The 22,603-nt window shown below is 35.6% G+C and overlaps 1 protein-coding gene across 8 annotated transcripts in view; it reads right to left on the bottom strand.

Annotated features, from left to right (window-relative positions):
• Window positions 1–5,783: 5,783 nt before the first annotated feature.
• Window positions 5,784–22,603, bottom strand: part of PPP3CB (protein phosphatase 3 catalytic subunit beta) — a 52,482-nt gene continuing 35,662 nt past the window's right edge. For 2 of the 8 annotated variants that reach the window (XM_078077590.1, XM_078077596.1), the window contains exons 10-15: window positions 22,477–22,554; window positions 17,911–17,937; window positions 15,780–15,864; window positions 13,584–13,681; window positions 8,836–8,865; window positions 5,784–7,406 (exon numbers count right to left, since the gene is read on the bottom strand). In XM_078077590.1, the coding sequence (XP_077933716.1) occupies window positions 7,228–7,406; window positions 8,836–8,865; window positions 13,584–13,681; window positions 15,780–15,864; window positions 17,911–17,937; window positions 22,477–22,554 (497 nt within the window). In that variant the 3' untranslated portion in view covers window positions 5,784–7,227. The remainder of the gene's footprint in view (window positions 7,407–8,835; window positions 8,866–13,583; window positions 13,682–15,779; window positions 15,865–17,910; window positions 17,938–22,476; window positions 22,555–22,603) is intronic. The other 6 variants (XM_036110315.2, XM_078077593.1, XM_078077591.1 and 3 more) reach the window with 6 other exon arrangements.

Genomic DNA, 22,603 nt, shown 5'->3' with positions numbered 1-22,603 from the left:
TTCTAACCACAGAGAAGAGCATGAGCACAGAATGTAGAAGGGAACACTCTAGGAATTAATGAAATAGAATGGTTTCAGTTTGATTATTAAGTATAACCTAAATGTAAGAACTAAAACTATAAAGTCTTAGAAGAACACATAGGGAAAAGTATAATCATACGGATTTGGCAATTTCTCAGATATTACACCATAAAAAGAAATGAAGTACTGATAATACGCTACAATGTGGGTGAACCTCAAAAACATTACATTAACTGAAAGAAGCCAGACACAAAAGATGATAAATTATATGATTCCACTTATATGAAATATTGAGAAATGGTAAATCCAGAGACAGAAAGCAGATTCACGGTTGCCAGGGCCTGGGAAGAAGAGGTATGGGGAATAACTGTTAAATGGTTATGGGTTTTTCTTTGGGATGGTGAAAATGTTTTGGAACTAGATAGAGGTGGTGGTTGCATAACAATGTGAATGTATGACATACCATGCTCACTTTAAAAGGATTAATTTTATGTTATGTGAATTTCATCTCAATTAAAAAATAAACTGTATCCGTAGAGATTGAGAAGCTAAAAAATTATTTTTTTTAAAGATTTTATTTATTTGTCAGAGAAAGAAAGAGACAGAGAGAGTATGCACAAGCAGGGGGAGTGGCAGGCAGAGGGAGCAGCAGGCTCCTGGCTGAGCAAGGAGCCCAATGCGGGACTCAATCCCAGGACCCTGAGATCATGCAAGCCAAAGGCAGATGCTTAACCAACTGAGCCACCCAGGTGTCCCAGAGAAGCTAAAAAATTATTAACCCTCAGATTAACTGCCTCTAGGGACAAGTAAATGGCAGAGGATATAACAGTGGTTGGTTTTACTGTGAATAAGGTAACTATTAAAGTACAAATCAGGGATCATGTTTTGTTACAAAAATAGTCTGACATTTAATCCTTCTGGACCAGATTTGTTAGGGAAAAAACTCCAAGAATCATCATTCAGCTGAGGTGTAGGTGGCAGAACAAAGACTTCCCAGAATCATCCAGCTACAATTTATTATCTGTACACCTGAAACTAATATAACACTGTATGTTAACTGGAATTAAAATAAAAACTTAAAAAAATCTATTATCTTACAACACGGCTCTTGCAAACTGCTGTCCTTAGTTAACGAGGGAACTAATTTGTATTTTCCTTTGTACTTTCTCATCCTTTCATCACACCCCTGTAATCTCTCCCCTCATCCCACAGATAAATGGATGTTTTCAGAGTCCACAGAGAGAGCTAAGCTCATCTGCGTATAATATCTTCTACATTCCCACCAATACAGGAGAAATTAGACCTGAAGGTGACAGATTATTAAAGGGTCACGTCCCTTTACTAAAGGATGCCTTCACACTTGAGTACCCCATTTCCAACAACTGACCTGACACTTCCCTCCACTTTTTAAAAAAATATACTTTACTTCATTTCATTTATTTATCTATCCTATCTATCTATTTTTAAGAGAATGCCCCTGTGCGAGCAGCAGGGGAGGGGCATAGGGAGAGGAAGAGAATCTTAAGCAGACCCCATGTTCAGTGCGGAGCCCGACTTGAGGCTTGATCTCATAACGCCAAGATCATGACCTGAGCTGAAATCAGCTCAACTGACTAAGCCACCCAGGCACCCCTTCCATTTTTAATCTCTACACATTCTCATCCAATTTCCAGAATCACTGCAACTCGAGAAGCATTCCTCTGCTCTCTCTACCCACCCTCTTCGGGCAAGATAACATCTTCTTGAACCTTGAAAGAATGGATTCATCTTTCTTTAAAGGTATAGAGAAAAATCATCTTTGATTTGAGGCAAGTCAAGAGTCTTAAATCCCAGGAGTAATAATAAATATATATTTCTGATGTTCAACTAAAAGCCTCGTGCTGCAATGGAAACCAATTAAGACCAGAAATGTACTGCCTAACTTATCTGCCTTTCCAAAGAGGTCTTTCTCCCAAGGAAGATTAACTCTTGGCTCTCTGGGGGTTGGTTGAACTGGCTGGGAAGTGAAGGGATCAGTTTGGGGGAGGAGTGGTGGTGATGAAATCCCTGATAGTTTCCTCTGTGTCTAGAGCAGGTTCATGATACAAATGAGCTAAATTTCTGGGAAGAAGGTAAGAAGGTGCATTTGTATCTACATGAGGCTCATGTCTGAGTTTGTGTACCCCAGGCCCAGACCCAGGTTCCCTGGTTCTAACTTTCCTGCAATGAGCCCCAGGATCCTCCAAGTTTGAGAGGAGGGACAAGACTGAGAAAACTAAGGCAAAAAACAGAGGGGACAGGGAGAAGTTGGAAAGAATTATATATAAAAAGCTTTAAGAATTTTCCAGAGATCAGAGTCTACCTCACCTAGCAGGGAATCACTTTAACTTTTTTCTAGCCATCCGCAATGACTTAGGCTCTAATTTATTCCCATAATGTAAGAGAGAAAACACCAAGGACAGAAGAGGAGACATGGACTGCACGGTCTAGAAAAACTCTTATTTTCATTTCCAAATTCCCTCCAATATTACCCTATTCCCAGACCAGGTCTCCCATCTTTCTCCTTCATCACCAAAAGCCTCAAGTTTCACCCAAACCAGTTACCTTCTCACTATCTCCAGACCAGGAAGGCCCATCTAATTTTCTCTAACTCACCAGCAAACACAAAACAGCTTTGGGGAGGCAGGGAAAGGGGGAAATGATGTTAGCCATTGGGGATCCTAAAAGGAGTTGGGAAAGAGAAAGAGAAAAGGAGGAATACATTAAGAATATTGCTATTATTAAGCACATTCAGCTTCTTAATCAGTGATTAACACTCCCTGGGGTGATAAATGTTTTACTCAACTATAAACTAAGCAAGCAGATGGTCTGATGGAAAAGTAACTTACCCTGCTAAGCCCTCGGCTTCCTTCCTTCTCTCTTTCTTCCAAGTGAAGTGAATGCTTGATCTCATATCTAGGTTGTGGCTGACTTGCAGCTGTCCCTTCATATCACTTTCCTTTGCAAACTGCTGAAATGCTGAGTCTCTGTGATTAGGTGTGCCCTGCCAACCAGACAGACAACGCTGAATTCTCCCTAACGAGGTAAGAAGGGACCTGGCCCATGCCCATGGACTTCTTTCTGACCTTCCTTCTCTGCCAAGAAGGCTCAGAACTCTTGTCAACACTCCCAGACTCACCAAAGGCCAGGCAGGCTAAGGAAAGATGAAACCTATTGCTTCCTGAACCTCTCTCACTAAGACAGTATTTCTGCTCTCAGTCCCAAGAGTCAGAGAAGAAAAAATTAAAAACAAAAACCCTGGGATTAGTTCAGAAGTCATTATTTGGTTGGAAAGGTAGGCACTAGCTCAGATCAACAGAACTCCTGGAGTTCTGGATGTCAATCTAGACCCAGGATGAGTTAACCCAAGCCCAAAGTCCCTTTGAGCATAACAAACACTGCTCAAACACAATTCAACAATGATCAATCTAGGCTTAAACACAAACATAATACCCAAGAAAGAAGAATACAAATGGTCATTTAATGGTACAGAAGGAAATCAATTGTAGGGGAAACAAAATTAATTTGTAAAATTCACTTTCTCTGAAAGGAGAGCAAGGTACTTTGTCATCAGGCACACTCCATTTATTTATTTCAAAAGAGGAATAAATAGAGGAATAAAGTAAGCAAAACCAAAATATTATTGGCTAAAAATGCACTGTTTCTAGGAACAGAAAATATAAAAGAATCAATTCAAACATCTTATTCCTTCCTATAATGAATGCTGATCCAGGGAATCTGATTACACATTCCTAGTTCCTTTTCATTTATCAAGCTCCAGGGTCTACCAGAAATTATCAGGGCAGTGGTCCTATATGACTGCAAGACCTGACTTTCTGTTTACATCCGGCCCTAGCTATGTCACTTACCTGCTTCTGTGAACATCAAACTGGGGAACAGAACAACTTGCAGTCCGTTTGAGGTCCTGGAATGTGGCAAATCAAAAATCTACATATGAACAGGTGCAGAGGATGGATTCTAAAGGAACCCCAAACTGTAGAAAGCAACTACACGCAGGGAAGGTGAAAGTAAGTGTTAAGGATGCAACAAAACATTACATATTATTCAGAATAGCTGTGGAGAAAAGAAAATCAGTAGCAATAGGCAAAAATCCCGAGTAAAACAGGAGTAATTCATTTTAAGCAAAGGTTTCAGGCCTATTTCAAATTTAACTGGCAGAACTTTTAAAGGTTATGAGTTCTACTAATAATGGCTGAACTGCAGAAGGCACAAGAAGTCAGAGATGGTCTTTTCTTTTTTTTTTTTAATTTATTTTTATTTTTTTTTAAAGATTTTATTTATTCATTCATGAGAGACAGAGAGAGAGAGAGAGAGGCAGGCAGAGGGAGAAGCAGGCTCCCCAAGGGGCAGGGAGCCCGATGCGGGACTCGATCCCAGGACCCTGGGATCATGACCTGAGCTCAAGGCAGACGCTTAACCATCTGAGCCACCCAGGCGCCCCGAGATGGTCTTTTCTAACTCAGAAGTGTCATCTTTGAATATAAAGGGATATAATAGATAGAAAAAATTGATATTGAATATTAATTTATATTTTACCATCACTACTACTAGCTCTGGTAGACATTAAAATTTACAATTTAGAAAGATCTGAACTTTTCACAGTTTGCTTTCATCATTAGTTACATTTTTTAAGAAGCCTTAAAAATGCTTCTATGGTTCATTGTGAAACCTTAAAAAATATTTCTATGGTTCACAGTTATGAAGAAAGACTAGAAAGAGGTTCTTATTCAACAGTTAGGAAGTGGTCTGTGAGGCACTGGGTGATTTTTCTACCACTCTTAATGTATACCACTTTTCTGCATTCTGTTCCTTTCTCTTACTTTCTTCTTCTTTTTAATCTTTACCATCAACCCATAATTCTTCTAGTTTGCTAATGATGTTTTATGTTTACCCAAGATTCCCACAAACACTATATAACCCCAGTGATGGACCTAAGGGCTAATGAAGTTCCTGGTACCTGATATACTAGTTAAGCTCTTAATTTAGAGATGCATAGTTTTCATAAAACAATAACATCCAGAAAAACCTTTAAACGTATGCAGTGTATAGTAACTTTAAGGGTAGCTCATGGACTGCTATGTATGCAAGCTAATAATACAGCAACTAAAAGCTGTAATAATCAACAATTTGAGTTCTGTTTGCCTGGAATAAGGCAAGTATATACAGTTCAATTTAAATCAGTGCTCTGTAAAATGTGTATCATTATAATTATTGTTGAAAACTGTAATTAAAGTTACTATATGATTATATTATAAAATGTTGCGCAATATCCTAATTTCCCTCAATTTGCAAAATTTCATACTTATTTTGATTATGGAAAAGAAAGGAATATGATGGCAAGAAAATACAGTATCATGAATATTCTTTTTCTTATTGTTAAAACACCCAATAAATTCCCAATACTATTATAACAAAACTCTAAACAATAACATTTTCTTTCAATTAAAAATTAAGTGAAATAGTGATTTTAAATATTAGATTTAGGAGGCCTATAATAGGCACCCAAAGTACTCTAGTTTTCAGTTACTAATGTTCATATAAGACAAATGTAACCAAAGTTAAAAAAAAAAACCAAAATTTATGAAGACACAAATTTATCAAATTACCATGAACTATCCATGAGATAATCTCTGAAGGCTATATCCCAGTTCTAGTAACAGTATTTTCTGATTTGCATGAGGTCAAATCAGACTACATCTTCCAAATAAAACCCAACACAGAGATAGGAGCAGCGGCCCATGCATGGAATTTATTGTGTGCTACTGTTTATAAAATACTCGAATAGTCCTGCACATGCATAATATTTCCAACTTAGACAGGAGACCATACAGGGTGCACTTTCTGGCAAACAAAACAATAGATGGTTCCGCTGCCTGGAGCTCTGAGTTGTATTCCAGGGCATGAGGGAAGCAGGCCACCAAAGTAAAGGGAAATACCAAACTACAGTGGCAATCAATACAGGTCAGTAATTGTGAAAAATTAGCACATGGTTCCATTTAGTTTAACCAAGCAGTTCTGCAACTATCAAAAGAAAAGGTTCAACATGCAATCTTGACTTTTATGTTTCCACTAACATCCGAATGATTGAACAGAACCATTGCTTCTATGCTGCATTGCTTAATCAAAAACACTTCCAGAACATTTTTAAATTTCCTTTGCATCAAAACATAAAAATGATAGAAAGCCAGCAGCAAATCACCCTGGTGGCTATTTAAGCAACTTGAGTACTCACAATAAACTAAAATTTCTCATAACATCTAGGTAACCTATACATGTCGTACCTGTACATCATAGGTCTATATATTAAATATTTGCAAAATGAAAACATGCATACACAAAATACGTCAAGTTTTACAGACATGATTTGAATTAAAATTTTACTTTGACAATGTACAAACTTCTTTTAAAGTACCTTAAATGAGTAATTCTGTAATTCTTCATAATTTTGAAATTTAGAGGTTTTCTTCTTAAATCTCTGGGGTGTAAATTTCAAAAGATCTGGGCAAAAATATTCTAAATTCGTTTTTGGATTTGTGTTCAAGTAAGAGAGTCTGCCTAGAAATAGGTTATGCATTCATAATTGAAAAATACCAAGACTATATTACAGAATTAGCCACATTTAAGAACTATAGACCTGAGGTCAGCATTTTATATAAATGCCAACTGGGTTTCTCAGCATTTTGCCCATAATTCAAAATACAGCTTAGTAACCTCAGAAATGTATTTTAAGACCATGCTAATTCATCCTTTAAAGACATTTCATGGGGGAAAAAAAAAAAGTCCACATTAGCTCTTAGGATTGCATTTGAAGTCATGGTTAAAAAACAAAATCTAATTCTACTGAGGGGAAAAAGAAATCTCATTTGTAAACTTAATGTGTGAACCACAAGCATAAATGGAGGTGTAGTTGCCCTCCACTGGAAATTGCCCCAAGCCCCTTGCTCACTGCTCTCCACCTTGGCAGCGATGACCCAATCTTATCAGATATCACAACATGTCCCAGGGCCCTCAAGCCTCCATCCAGGAAGGGGGCTGGGGTCTCAAAAGCACAATGGTTTCTCCAGAGGGACTGTGACATTTACAGTCAGCTTGGCCGACCCCTCCAGATCCTGGGGGTGATCTGTCCATTTGGGGCCCGAGATGTGAGAGTCCCTGGGAAGCCGTGGGTCACTGGGCACTATGGTTGCCAGTCCCGTGGTTCTCAGTGGCATGTGCGGTGTTCAGAGAATTGAAACCATCTTGCTGTACAGCATCTTTCCGGGGTGGCATTCTCTCATTGATCCTATCCAAACCCTTTGCCTCTTCAAAACTGCAGATTCTATGTGGTGGAGAGAATCCTCGTATTGCTTAACAAAATGCAAATTTGATAAGTCAGTAATAGAAAAACATTTCTGAGATTTCAAAACATAATTAATGATTTTTAAGAAGAAAGAAATTAGCTGTATGTAGCAACATTTAAATCTTACTTTAATTGAATCCTATCCCCATTCCAGACTTCCCCTTAAAATGTGAAATGTTTAAACCTAAATATAAACACGATAGCTTCATAGATGACAAGTGTTAGCATAGCCTTTAAAAAAGAACGCACAAAAATAACCCTTCCCTGACCCCAAAATTAACCTACAGGCAATGGTCTCAGGGTCTCAGTCTGACTTCTATGATACCAATTATCTCCTACCTCAGACCCTAAAATCACCAGTGACTATCACAGTAAGGCAGCAACAAGAGTAGGGGCAAGTGAGGAGGCTAAACAAGGTTAACCTTGACATACAAATCTGTACCAAGAGCTTGGGAGAAGAAAGAGGCAAAGTATGTTAAAATTTAGCAGATAAGAACTATCTTGGAGGTCAAGGTATCATCACCCCATCACCACCAGAATGAAATGAAAAAGGTGGGAAATGCCTCCAGAAGTTAGATCTGTATTTGGCTGATAGTAAAAAGTATTCAGTTTCGTATTTTAGGAAATGTCTTCCTTAATTCAATGGCCATTCACTGCATGTTCTTTGGAAACCCAAATCAAAATAAATGGCAGTCCTCCTCCAATTGTTATAATTTCTCATTCACTTCATCTGGAATGATGCTTTTCCACTATTAAACTGTGCATACAAAAGATTTCCATTCCACTGGTTATAATCTGGTTGCTTTAATATGTGCAATCCCTGGGACTCAGAGTCTGTGCATGTGAACCAAATAAATGGTTGGGGTGGCAAAGCATTTAGCAATGTGTAATATCAAGCCAACATATGATATATATGAATATAATATTATCAGCAAACGCTAGGCCAAACAGCAAAAAAATAAATAAATAAAAATCATAGTGACAGTTCCTGCACTCTCAGGTGAATTGCTGAAAACGAGTAAAAACCAACTCAAACTTGCACCTAGAGGGGGTTTCACTTAGGAAAAAAATGATCTGAATAGCATAGAATCATGCAAAATGTAGAACAGATCTTTCTTTGCAACTTCAAATGCTGTAATATATAGCATAACATGCTGCACTCTGAAGAATTCAGGAACAGTAAATGTTGGTTGTACACAACACTAGAAAAGGGGAAAACCAGATTGTCACTATGAAAATTGGTCCTTGTAATTTAAAAAGAAGAAAAAGAAAAGAAAAGAAAAAAAAAGAGGAATGTGACTATTAAACTTGATGAGTCAGTGAGTCTGATTCATCTTGGGCTGTGCAAACTAGGAGTAAAACACACCCACAGGACATTCTCTGATGCCCACCCACACACCACAGATCTCTGCCCAGCGCAAGGACTCTGATCGTACCTTTTTCAGCCTCAATAGCCTCAACTGTGGCTGTACAGAAGTGAGCAGAGGCATGCAAAATGAATGAGAGAGATGAGAAGGGTCATATTGTACAGCAGAAAAGGCAATGATCACGTAAAATATCACAGTATCCCATACTACATCATCATTTACAATTTAACATAAATAATATCCATATTAGAGAGCCCCATCAATCCCCCAATTCCTGACACAGCACAGTTTACACACAGCACTATGACAACATCGCTCAGAGCACAGAACACATGGACCTAATATAAACACAGACACCTCAGCACCCATGCAAATGCACTCCAGTATTAATTACCTACTTGAATTCAGTATTTTGATGGCCTTAGAATTTTTCAACATGTTTATCATATCACATCCATCACAATCACAAGGAAATTCTCTATGGTGAAATTATGAGGGCAGAATTGTAGCAGAAAAGCAAACAGAAGATTCTTCCCCCTCCCCCTCATCATCTAACTGAAACAATTCTCATTATCAGTTGTTCCATAAGATATAAACTAGAAAGGGTCAGTAATGCTTTTCCTGTTGCTTCTAATTCATAAGGCATAGCAAAAGCTGCAGAAGCTGGTATGGCTATAATGAAACTTAAGGGCAGTAAACTTGGTGAACTACTCTAAGTAGAATAGTTCTGTAGCTCTATTGTTTGTGGATAACCTAAAAGGACCCCTCTTGTCTATTAGGAACTTCTTTTCTATGCTAACATTGGTGTCCCAAATATCCAAAGATAATAACATCTATAGCCTTTAAAAAAAGCTATTTATGTTCAGTTTATCATGAACTCAAATCTGCCTTGGTACTAATAGCATGCATTCTCAAATGAAGATAGAAAGGCCAATGTACATCTTTTCAAGCCCATCTACCAACTAGAGAGGGATCAAGATAGAACTGAAGTCTTACAGGCAATAAATTCTAATTACTGTATGATATGGAAATACACATAGGTCATATAAGTGAGAAATGCATTCTTAGTATAGCTTGTCTCTGGCCTATTTGAAGAATCACAACATTATTTAGTCATACATTTTATAGTCAAACATTCTTTTGGCTCATTTCTGGGTTCAAACTGTATAAAGCACCCACATTGAGGACCAGGATCAAAGACTGCAGAGGACAATATTTCCTGACAATATTGCAAATTCTCCACTTTACCCAAAGTACACACACTCAGAATATTTATAACAATAATGCCCCATCCTTTCTATTTTGCTTCTTCTACAATGAGGTCAATTAGGTTTAGAAATAATAAATTTTGTCCAAAGCAGTTATTAATGTGAAAGAAAACTGATTAATCTAAGGAATTAAAGTAGACTAATCAGAAATTCATTGATCTTAACCACATAGTAAAGTGAGTTGGGGACCCAAAAGAGGTAGGATGAACACTGAATAAAAAAAAATTAATCTTCCTTAACTGTTATTACAAATCCAAGCAGACGTATTTATTGTATACCCACTATACAAATCACCACTTAAAAAAATCTAGCTCTGTACACCTGGAATATACTTTGTATCTTCCCAGACAGAAAAATGGGATAAATGATCCGCCTCTACTTGATCAGCCCTACAACTTCTACTCTTCAAAATATGGACTATTTTCTTTATAATTTAGACACTGAATGGGAAAAAAAATGCCTATCAGAATGTTTTAAAGAGCTTGTGGTAAAAGAAGTGATTTTATATGAAATATTTCATAACTTGTATTATATATGGTAATAAATTAAAAATAAAACCTGGTATCACTGCAAAAATTAGTATCTATTTGAGTGCATCAGTAGTTTAAAAGTCTATTAATAAATTTTTCAAATTATGAACTGTAACAACATACTTCTGAAATCGTTTTAATTTTATATGTAAAAGCATGTTCTAGATCAAATTATATTCTCTGCTCTTTCTAGAAGCTTCTAAATGCTCCTAATCCCTTTTAGGATACAAAATACATATCACACTCAAAATTGCATACCATGTCAAGCGTGAATGTTTAGAATTGAAAAAAAGGTCATTTGAAGCTTAAACATTAAGCTGGAAAGAAATTTGATAATTGTAAAGTTCTATCTGAAAGGCACTGTTCTTCCTCTATTTGTTTTCAGTTTCATAGGGCAGCCTGACATGGCCTTAGTAAGTTTGTGTACAGTGCTGTCACAAACTGTGTTCCTCAATACTACACGGGAAAAATAATGAAGAAGAATTTGGCATTACTAAAAGAGATGGCCACGTATTTTCCCATATATGTCCTGGTGAAGGTAGCATTATAGGGATAGCTCCCAAACAAATTTCCATGAAGAAAATGCACATAAAATATATTAATTCCTACTCCAAAAGAGTTGTGTAGTTTGTGAAAACACTCAAAGAAATATAAATTAACTTTAAGGTTATTGAGAAGGCAATCGGACTTATTTTCTGACAACAGGACTGAGGTATTAGAATTTTAAAACCTTTCTGCAATAGTTAACTCTCACTTATTCACATCAGGGAACATGTCTCTAAAACAAAATATCAGAAAAAAATTTACATCACACAGATGCAGCTTCTGTATGAGTTTTGTTATGTGCTTCAAAATGGGTTTATCTTATTAAGCTAGGAAAATTGCTCCACACTATCAAGAGCCATCACTGCCACAGCTAGGGAGCTATCTAGTTTCCCAAATTAGACCCCTTAAACTCAGCACTGTCCTATAACTCACTCTATGCTGGGAATACAGTCCCTTCAGTAAAGCTGTCTTTCAAACCTTCCCTGAAGTTGGGGGTGAGTTCAAAGTTGGAAGACTGAGCTTCAGGCTGCATGCCAATTAAGAATGAGTGCTGAGATGCCAACAAAGCATGTAATTAGCAGGTACTAATTGTGAAATCTGAAAGAAAGATTTGCTGCAGATACAATGTAAAAGTAATAATACACCCAAGGATAATGGAGAGATGATTGTAGTGGAGATTTATTAAAGTATGAGGCCTTTCAGTTTTCCTTTTATGAACAAAAAAGAGAAAGGGTATAACATTTTTCAAGCTACTAAAGTTCATCCTTTTCTATTAACACTTACTTTTGCTAGTTTTATTGAATGTTCAAGATCTTTGTTTTAGCAAAATCATTTTTAGCTCATTTTGCTAATGTCTATAATATAAAAAAATGGAGGGCAAGGAATATAAAGAAAATCAAAGCAGTTTTTCTTTTAATTAAAAAAAAAGGAAACCTCATTCAGAACGAAAATTTGAAACTATCATTTTAAAACATAGCTGTACTTCTCACATATACCAGTGGTGGTAGTAGACAATACACTAACATATAAAATAGAACATGTATAGGCTACAAGTAGAAATTATTTGTCTACAGGAAAAATTTGCTTATTTATTTAGGCATTATGAGACTGAGTGAAATGAGACTGTGAAAAGTCAATCTACTTTAAATTTATTCAAAATTTTAAATTATTTTTTGCTTTAAAAAATTCACTAATTACAACACCAGGAAGAAAGTCAGCCATGACTAAGGAAAACATCAGATCTCTTGCTGCCTATTTTAACGGAGCAATGACCCTTGGAGGGCTGTCAAAAGTGGCTACAATAAAACATATAAATTAAAGCTATTCCATATCAGATGTTTTGCTTTCCAACCACAAGGGAAAGAAATCTAGACTTTGAGTTATTGTGTATACTCTAAAACATTCACATCACTCTCTTCTATTTAATCTGTAATGGGCTTTCAAAAAGTTAACCCAGTATTTACACAAATATTTACGCCAAAAAAATAAGGTTTTTTTTAATATAAAATATTCAATGAGCCAGATTACAGGAATGCTTTAGGTATAATTCTTTTTATTTTCATGCAAAATAAAGGCACACTTAATAACACCCTTTCAATTTTGACTTACAGGATTTAAATTCAACCCCTTATAACAATGACTTAATATCTAATGTTACATTCATGTTCAGAATGCACAAAGTACAGCAACAAATGCAGCAAACCTCAAAACAAGGTGCTACAAAGTTGCTTCTACATCAAAAGACAGACAAGCGTCTGATAGAGTAATTTAATTTAACATACTTTTACAGACATACAGCTAACCTAAAGAAAGACAGACAGATTTAGGAAAGCAGCTACATCTGCAGAGGAAGAAAACAGCATGTTACAGACAGTCAATTATACATAGAACATTTGACAAACACCACAGAAAACAAACTTTGGCATCATTTACCAGGGTACAAAACCTCGCACAAATCTTTTGGCAAGTGAAGTGCATAAGTAAGGTTTGGGGCCCAAGCAGATTGTTAATTCTAAAATTAAGTATCTGAAAATATAAGCATAGTCTAATACAATTACATAAATTAAAAAAATAAAAAATAAGAAACTTGGAATTACATTTCCATTTTAGTAATATGGATATCCTTGATTCACATTCTGAAACTGGGGCTTTTAAAAGAAAAGGGTGCATTAGACAAACAAAAAAAATAAATATTTAGACATTATGATATGAGCTGTTCCCATATCATTTCATTGAAAGCTGAGAGACTGACCATTATTTTCAATTGAAAGGAATACCCATTCTATCAATTTTCTGCCCTGGTCAGGTTATTAACCAGACACTACCTATCATATAGTATTCTCCCTGTGTCAGCTGCTGAGACAGGAACTAAAAAGCAGAAGGAATTCCCTGCATGCATTATGTGTACTGTTAGCAAAAGAGTGAGGTGTGCCCCAGTCCATCTGAGGCACAGCAAGTTGCATAACATCATTACCACTTTGCAGGGTCTGCCGTCCTCCAGCCAACACTCCACTAGGCAACATCCCTGTGGGAGTCAGGCCCTTGAGTGTCAGCACACTTTCACTCTCCTCCCTATAGCAAAGAGATATAACAGATATCAGAGACTTCCAACAGTTCTTAGTTTAAAAGAGGAGATGGGGCCCAGAGGTAGGCCATGTATATAATTTATGACATTCATTGTTATTACCATATTTTCCTCAATTCCAAGATAAGACATTGTTCCATATTTTAAATATTTCAGATAAGAGGGTATGCCTTACAACTGAGGCATATATTGTTTTTTCTGAAAAGCTTTATTAAATATATGATGAGATTCATCATCAGTGAGAATCATACAATTGAGAAAATATGGTATTTCTATGCTGTAAATTTCAAATGTCTGATATAACCAGTTTTGCAAACAAATTTTTAAATATTTTTTTTATTAACATATAATGTATTATTTGTTTCAGGGGTACAGGTCTGTGATTCATCAGTCTTACACAATTCACAGCGCTCACCATAGTACTTACCCTCCCCAATGTCCATCACCCAGTCACCCCATCACTCCCACGCCCCTCCACTCCAGCAATTCTCAGTTTGTTTCCTGAGATTAAGAGTCTCTTATGGTTTGTCTCCCTCTCTGGTTTCGTCTTGTTTCATTTTTCCCTCCCTTCCCCTATGATCCTCTATCTTGTTTCTCAAATTCCTCATATCAGTGAGATCATATGATACTTTCTTTCTCTGATTGACTTATTTTGCTTAGCATAATACCCTCTAGTTCCATCCATGTCATTGCAAATGGCAAGATTTCATTTTTTGATGGCTGCATAATATTCCATTGTATATATATACCACATCTTCTTTATCCATTCATCTGTTGATGGACATCTAGGCTCTTTCCATAGTTTGGCTATTGTGGACATTGCTGCTATAACATTGGGGTGCATGTGACCCTTCTGATCACTACATTTGTATCTTTGGGGTAAATACCCAGTAGTGCGATTTGCAAACAAATTTTTTTGTAATTTTTTATTGTTATGTTAATCACCATACATTACATCATTAGTTTTTGATGTAGTGTTCCATGATTCATTGTTTGTGCATGCTCCATGCAGAACGTGCCCTCTTTAATACCCATCACCAGGCTAACCCATCCCCCCACCGGCCCTCCCCTCTAGAACCCTCAGTTTGTTTTTCAGAGTCCATTGTCTCTCATGGTTCGTCTCCCCCTCAGATTTCCACCCCCCTTCATTCTTCCCCTCCTATCTTCTTTTTTTTTTTTCTTAACATATATTGCATTATTTGTTTCAGAGGTACAGATCTGTGATTCAACAGTCTTGCACAATTCACAGCACTCACCATAGCACATACCCTCCCCAGTGTCTATCACCCAGCCACCCTATCCCTCCCACCCACCCCCACTCCAGCAACCCTCAGTTTGTTTCCTGAGATTAAGAATTCCTCATATCAGTGAGGTCATATGATACATGTCTTTCTCTGATTGACTTATTTCGCTCAGCATAACACCTTCCAGTTCCATCCATGTCATTGCAAATGGCCAAGATTTCATTTTTTGATGGCTGCATAATATTCCATTGTATATATATACCACATCTTTTTATCCATTCATCTGTTGATGGACATCTAGGCTCTTTCCATAGTTTGGCTATTGTGGACATTGCTGGTATAACACTGGGGTGCATGTGACCCTTCTGATCACTACACTTGTATCTTTGGGGTAAATACCCAGCAGTGCGATTTGCAAACAAATTTTTAAGGATGACTCATTTACGTGTGCCTTTAAACCTAGTCTTCCTGAATTAACCCTAAGAAGATAATTTGTGGCTCCAACAAAAGGAACTTCCTATATGGACGAGCAAGTTCACCAGGAATACTCTAAAAGGTACCCTCTCCTTCTTATCCTGCTCTAATTTTCAAGGTGTAGAACTAGTACTTTCATCACAGAAGGGTAACACATACTCAAAGTGAGCAATAATAAGCACAAGGGTCAAAAACCCTAGTTTTAAAGGGACTTGTGTTCCCTTCTTCAATATGTAAATGTACAAGTAACTTCTTTATAGGAAGAATGCTACTAAATTGCTTTTAGGTGTCAAACAGGACACTGCTTACAGCAAAGTACAATAAAAGAATTTCTGTAAAGCAAATAATCAGGAAAATATATCATTACCTGAGAACAGAGAAGACCCTTGCCATCTTGCCAATTGCTCGAATTTTGTTTCTTATGATTTCTTTCCGGGCTGCAGCTGAACCTACTTTCAATGGAATAAATAGAAAAAAAGACTCAAGTTTAGGGCATCCACACTTGCACCATTCTATTAACCTATACCACGCTCATCTTAACCAACACCAAACTCTCTGCCACCAGAAAGCCTCTCACTCCTTCAATGTTTAGCTCAGCCCTGGTCTAATACTGGGGTCTGATACAGATACAAATGAAAAGTAATCCACAAACATTATGACTCTCACACTACTGCTAATCATTAAAATAGCAATGGGAAAGAAACTAGAACCCAACTTGTATCACAAACCAGAGGACAAAAAAAAAAAAAAAATGCTAAGAATCCTATAGTCTTTGTTTAATTCTCATGAGGGCCTATGCATGCAGACTAACAAACAAGAACTGGTAATAACTCTGTATAGGCCTCTGTTTAACTATTATAAAAGCCTCTGACATGCAGGCTGGAAATATCCCATCTTACTATGACAGAGTAAGTTCTTTATTCTAAGTGGGTTTAAAAACAATGCTATGAAATAACTACTGTGCAGACAACGCTGAACTAAGGACGATACCAGCATATCAACAATACCACACATCTTAATCTCATGGAATAAATGTCCTCAAGGTCATGCAAATATATACAAGCTCTTACATCCCTAAGGTGAGTATGACACAAGGAGAGTGAACAATGAGAAAGATTCCCTAAAAAACACAGCTAAAGGATCACTCATGTTTCCTCTCTAAAGGGTTAGCTATACTGCCTATCACTGATATAGAAGAGAATATATCAAAATAACTTGATCTTCGGCTGAAGAAAAACTCAAAGTTGTATCTTCCTTCCCTTGGCCTCCAGAAAGAACAACAACAATCTCAGTCCTATTATATATAGCAACTAGAATCACTCTGGACCCAAGAGTGTGGTTCCTTAGAGCTGTGCTTCAGCATGATGAAAACACATATAGAAGCACCATGGCTGAGGAGAAAGTTAAGGAAAGGCTAGAGAGACTAGACTAAAAGGGGCTATGGATATACAGAGGTCTGAACAACCGTAAGTCTTCTAGGCTAGAGCATCTCATTTAAAATTCAAGCAGCCCCCAAACACCATATAATTAAAAACTAAGATGATGACTGGACCTTACTGCAAGGAAACAGAAAAGAAATCCAATTTCAAAGACAAAAACAAAAGACATATTTTAGAGAAAATAGGCTCCAGGACTGTTTATGATGCTCTAAAGGGTAATATTATGAGCACTGAAGCTTCAGCTTTTGCAAGTTCAAAACTGCGTAGGTACTATGGTACTACACAGCTATTTTTAAGACGCCAAAAATAATTACTAAAAGTCTCAGAATCATAAAACATTAGAATTTGAAGAGACATTAGGAATATTGCAAAGTTTAATCTCCTCATTTTTGAGACAAAGAAACTAAGTTTATTAACTGTTTTGTCCAAGGACATAAGGTAAGTCTGATTTCTTTGAATGAATTAAGATAAACATTGTTTTAAAATTGACAGAATTTTAAAAGCAGCTAGACTGGGGGAGAGGAGGATGGGGATGGGAGAGGATGGCTGCAATGAGGTACATTCATATTTTCAGCCTTAATTTATGTATCTGTAAAACTAAATAATATGTAAACTATACTGATTTCAAATTTTAAAAAATCACTGGACTATAAAAACACTATACAAGTCAGGATTTTCAATCAGTCTACAAACACATCATGCATAATATTAAAGTAAATGTCCACAGTAAGATTACTCTGGGGAATAAGACAGACAATCAAACACCCCTAATCATGCAGGGAAAAGTACAAAACATTACAAATAAGCAAAAGAATGAAGTTTTAAAACAAGAGGAATGAAAAAGAGGGAAAAATATTTCCATGCACAGAAAGACAGAAATCTTGGAATATGACTTCTAAAAACATCAAATTCTATCTCAGATAGCACTTACACTAAATTTGCACAAGGCCCAAAAGGACTCTGCATAAATAGTACTCAATGAATGTGCTAACTTACATGGACATGAGGATAACTTATGAAGTCATATTTCAAAACAATATTACTCTGTCTGGTCTGTACCTTTTTTATTGCCATATATGAGCCGTTCTTCAGATGGAGAGTCCAGAAAAAAGGAAGTGAATGATGGAGAAAAGGTGGTTGAGACAAATAAAAAGATAGAGATTTAACTTGGCAGTGGTACTGAAGAATGAATGTAGAAAGAAAGGGAGAAAAATGAAGGCCCTCATATTCGAAATTTGAAAAATGTAGTACTGTAGGATCTGGTGAATAAAAGAGGGATGCCACTAGGTAGAACTCTAAAGGAAAGATTTCTTAAAAGGTATGTGTTCAGAAGAAATTATGGACAGAATGACTATAATATTTGATGGAAGTAGACAAATTAGGGACAGAAAAAAAACACGTGAAAACACATAAGACTGATAAAAGACTGTGCAAACAACAATCGCACATTTATATTGATACCCCTAAGGAAATGTGTCACCCATGGGAGTATGTTAAGTGAAGGGTAATGACACAAATGATATACAAACTCATGTGGTTCTTCAAGGACACCAACACTGGCAAAATCTATAGTATATACAGAGAAATGTAGGTAACTTTATCAACTACCTCAGTGGAAAATCTTACCCACTTCGAATAACGGAAAGGCTAAGCCTCCCACACTCCATAAATAACAAGAACACATAATTTCTTGAATCTGAATGTAGAACTTTTGCACATACTCAGGATCAACAGTATGTGCTTTCTGTTCCCAATCCAATCTGGGAGCTTGAGGGACATCTTTTTGCAGAAATAGCAACAGATTGTTTCAAAGCAAGTAATAGTTCTAAGAGTAGGCAGCAGAAATGTTTCATTTGAGCTTTCCATATCTTCCATTCTAATGCAGAGATACATGATTCCATTATAGGAAATGCAAAGTTTTAGTTTAGTAAAACTGTAAAACATGTGGATTATGTATTTCCTTTACCAAACTCAAGACAAAAGATAAATATCTGAAAGAAATAGTATGCATTCTAAATATCACAGAAATCAGTGTTCAGAAATTCTCTTTAATGATTAAATACCTCTAAAAGGAATGCTACTTGCACTTATACATGCAATGTTTATGCAAATTTTTGCCTTTAAAAATAACTCCACATATACATTAAACAATACAGAATACCAAAGATTATCACTTAAGAAGAAAGTCTTATTCCTTTACCCAGTCTCAGCCTTAAATATGCAAAAACTATTCTTTCCTTCCTGCCACTGGGATAGCTCCATTCCTGCTCTCTCCCTTTCCCCACAGAGAAGCTAAACTTTTATTTGGCCTCCACAGCAATCCCCATGCCACCAAGTTTTCTTTCTAAGTCAGATTTCTCCCCATGCCCAGCTCATTGGATGGTTCTACTGCTGAGTAGGAAAAGGGGAAGGAGAGGACGAAAGGCATGCTATCATGGTGAAAGGAAAGGAGAAAAGATGTACAGAGTTAAGGGAAAGAAGTACAGGAATGTGATTAAGGAACGGAAATAAACCCAGTTCCAGTAGCTCTTTTCCCTATCCCATCCTAGTATCTATTCTAATCTCCTCCCATTTCCTCCATTCCTCAATTGTCTCCCCAAACCATTCTCATTCCTCCATACAAACTCCCAGATTCATATTCTTAAAATTTTCTTGGAGTCTCTACTCCTAATACTTGGTATGGAAAGGTGAAGAAATGAGGAGTAATTATACCTGCTATGTTGGCAGTGAAGGGAGATCTATTTCATTCAAAGCTGGAACTCAGTGTATTTTCATATAGAAACACTGTCATAAATGACAGCTTACCAATTTTTAAAATTATTTCCTTTCTATTCCTTCAATCCATGGATGAGAAAGAAGATCCTGGGAAGTTAAATAACTTCTCCCAAGATTACACAGCTAGCATAATGATAACGCCAAGATACCTAGACCATTGATCCTTTTCACTAAACTATACCACCTCTTTAATGATCAAACTTAATTCATCTCTGGAGTGCAAGAGTGATATAACAAGTGAATAAATAAGCATAATTTATCATTGAGAGGAAAATGTTGATTAGATACATAAATCTCATTTGGAATATAATAAAATTTTATACGTATTCCTGGTTGAATCCCAAAAATGACTGTCTATCCTCATATAAATCATAAGTATCTAAACCAACTGTAATAGACTTAACAAGGAAATTTTTTTATAGGAAGAGGACTAAAGCATTACCTACCATCACTCCTATTTAAAATACTATTAAAAAACTATTAATATTGATACAAATTTGTTAAAAAAAAAAGAAATAAAGGTAAAATGTAGAAAAATAAGTAACAAGCCTTATGCAAATGACATTTTTAAAAGGAAAACAAAATAAAAATTACCATAGGAAATAATTCTGCTGATCCAAGTTGTCATAAGATAAACCCACTAATACATAATATATACCTTATACACAAAAAATATGTTAAGAGATACCGGTTGTAATAAGGATAAAAAATACTATAGTATTAATTTAACTTGATAATAACAGATTTTTTACAGAGAAAAACTATGTGATTTTAAATGGAATAACTGTACATTAAATATATTAAATGCAGTAATTATAGTAAATGAACTAATTATATACAGCAACAGATCTTGATCTTAGTTTAGAAAACTAAATATTAAAACAAAACTTCCTAGATGCAGGTATGGATTTAATGAGATACCAATTAAAACTGCTACTTGATATTTCACAGAATTTGACATATAACAGAAAACTTTATCTGAAGAAATCAGTGAACTATGAACCAAAAATTATTTCAGTCATTATATCAATACCTGTAAGATTATGAAGTAGGTACTATTATCTTCATTTTGAAGATAAAAAAACTGAGACTCAGAGAAGCGAAGTAATTTGCCTGAGGTCATATAGCCACTATGAGAAACTAGAATCTGAACCCAGACCTAGTCTAACAAGAGAAAAGGGAAAAGGTGGCAGAATAGGGAAAAAATATTTAATTGTAACTACTTAAAAATTTTATGTAAAAGACAAATATAATGAAATATCGGTAGAGCTAAAACTTCTATACAAACAAAAGGAGAATTAAAATAAAAAAAAATAAGTATTACTCATTAAAACCTATTATCCAAACCAAAAACGAATGCATATAATTTATTTCAGTTAACAAAACTATAAACCAGAGTAAAAAGCACATCTCTGCTTGCCACCAACAGATGGCAATAACAGACACTTGTACACAGTCACTTTGTACTTTTAACAAATGGGCTTACAAAAGTGTTTAAGAATTAAACCTGTTTGTAAGCAAAGAAACTTCTAAATAGTTTTTACTCAGATTGTACTTAATAAGTAGTCAAATGAGATATACAGTTTATACACTTGAAAAAGTAGACAGTAATTTTTTTTAATTAAAAATCATTAGAAAATCAAAGAAATGTAAATTAAACCAAGTGTAATTCACTACTATGTAGCCACCAAGCAAAATAAGTAAAAATGACCAAAACCCAATAAAGTGGGCCTGTGGAGAAAGAGGTCTATGGATTCATTGCTAAAAGTACTTCATATTGGTCCAATTCTTCTGCAAAGTAATCTGGCAGTGCATAGTTAAAATAACGAAGCTAAAACATACATTTAACTCTGTAATTCTCTTCAAGAAATTTATCCCAAGAAAACAACTATTGTACAAACATATGTATTGCATGCTATTCATAATAAGGATAACTGAAAGCAACCCAAATGCCAAACAACATGAGATTAACTATGAAAATTATGGTAAATTATTTAGAAATATGTAGCTATTAAGTTGTACCAATATGTAGACCATGTTTAATATATGGAAACAATTATATACTGATTAAAACTATGAAAAGAATGCTGCAACAAAGATGTGAGGGGCACACAGAAGGAAATAAAGAGTTCTCAGCTTTAAGTTGTTTATGTTTTTGTTTCTCAGTGACTTCAATTTTAAAAAATATTTAAATTTAAAAGTTTTAAATTAAAAAAAGTTTTAAATAAAAATTTCAAGACATAAAAATAAAAGGAATTTTGTTTTTATGGTATTAAATTATACTATGATTGTACATCAGTACATAGGCTGGTTGGCTTACATAAGAACAAACAGCCATATCTAACCTTGTTTCTATGGAAAAGATGCTTCTGAAAATCAAACTAAACCAGTAAGTGGTCTCTTAGAACACAACCACTCATAAATTGGGAACAGCTTACTTTATTTAGTTTTTGGGAAAAAACAGTGACAATAACATTGCGGGTTCAGGTATGTTTCTGATGCACTAAGACTGTACCAATGAAACAAAAAGCATTTTTATCCTCCCTCTAAGCAGTGTCCATATTCATGAAGACCCACATTCTTTAGTACTTTCAATTTTCCTTTCCTTCTGTTCTTCCAAATTTCCCTTTTCCCAAAATTCATCTTCCCCATACCAATAGAAAAAAAGTAAAATCGCTAAAAAAAAAAAAAATCTTAGAATAAACAGCATCTGAAAAAGTGTCTTGACACTTATCAAATGGCACAGTCATTTGAGAACAATGACTACATTTTGCAAAAGAGTGTGTATTGAAGCTGGGCAATTAAAAGATACCATTTCACAATAAAAAACAGTAAAATGAATAATCATACCATCAAACTGGTCTTCACCTTCAGTCATCAGTTCATCATCAGAGCAAATACTCAGAACATTTACCAACATTTCTGTCACTATTCAAAAATGAAAAAAGAAAAAAGAACAGTTACACGTTAGTGGACC

Source organism: Halichoerus grypus, chromosome 7, assembly GCF_964656455.1.
Source record: "Halichoerus grypus chromosome 7, mHalGry1.hap1.1, whole genome shotgun sequence".
Lineage (NCBI taxonomy): Eukaryota > Metazoa > Chordata > Mammalia > Carnivora > Phocidae > Halichoerus > Halichoerus grypus.
The sequence above is the reverse complement of the archived record's forward strand: the minus strand, read 5'-3'. Positions and strand labels throughout refer to the sequence as shown.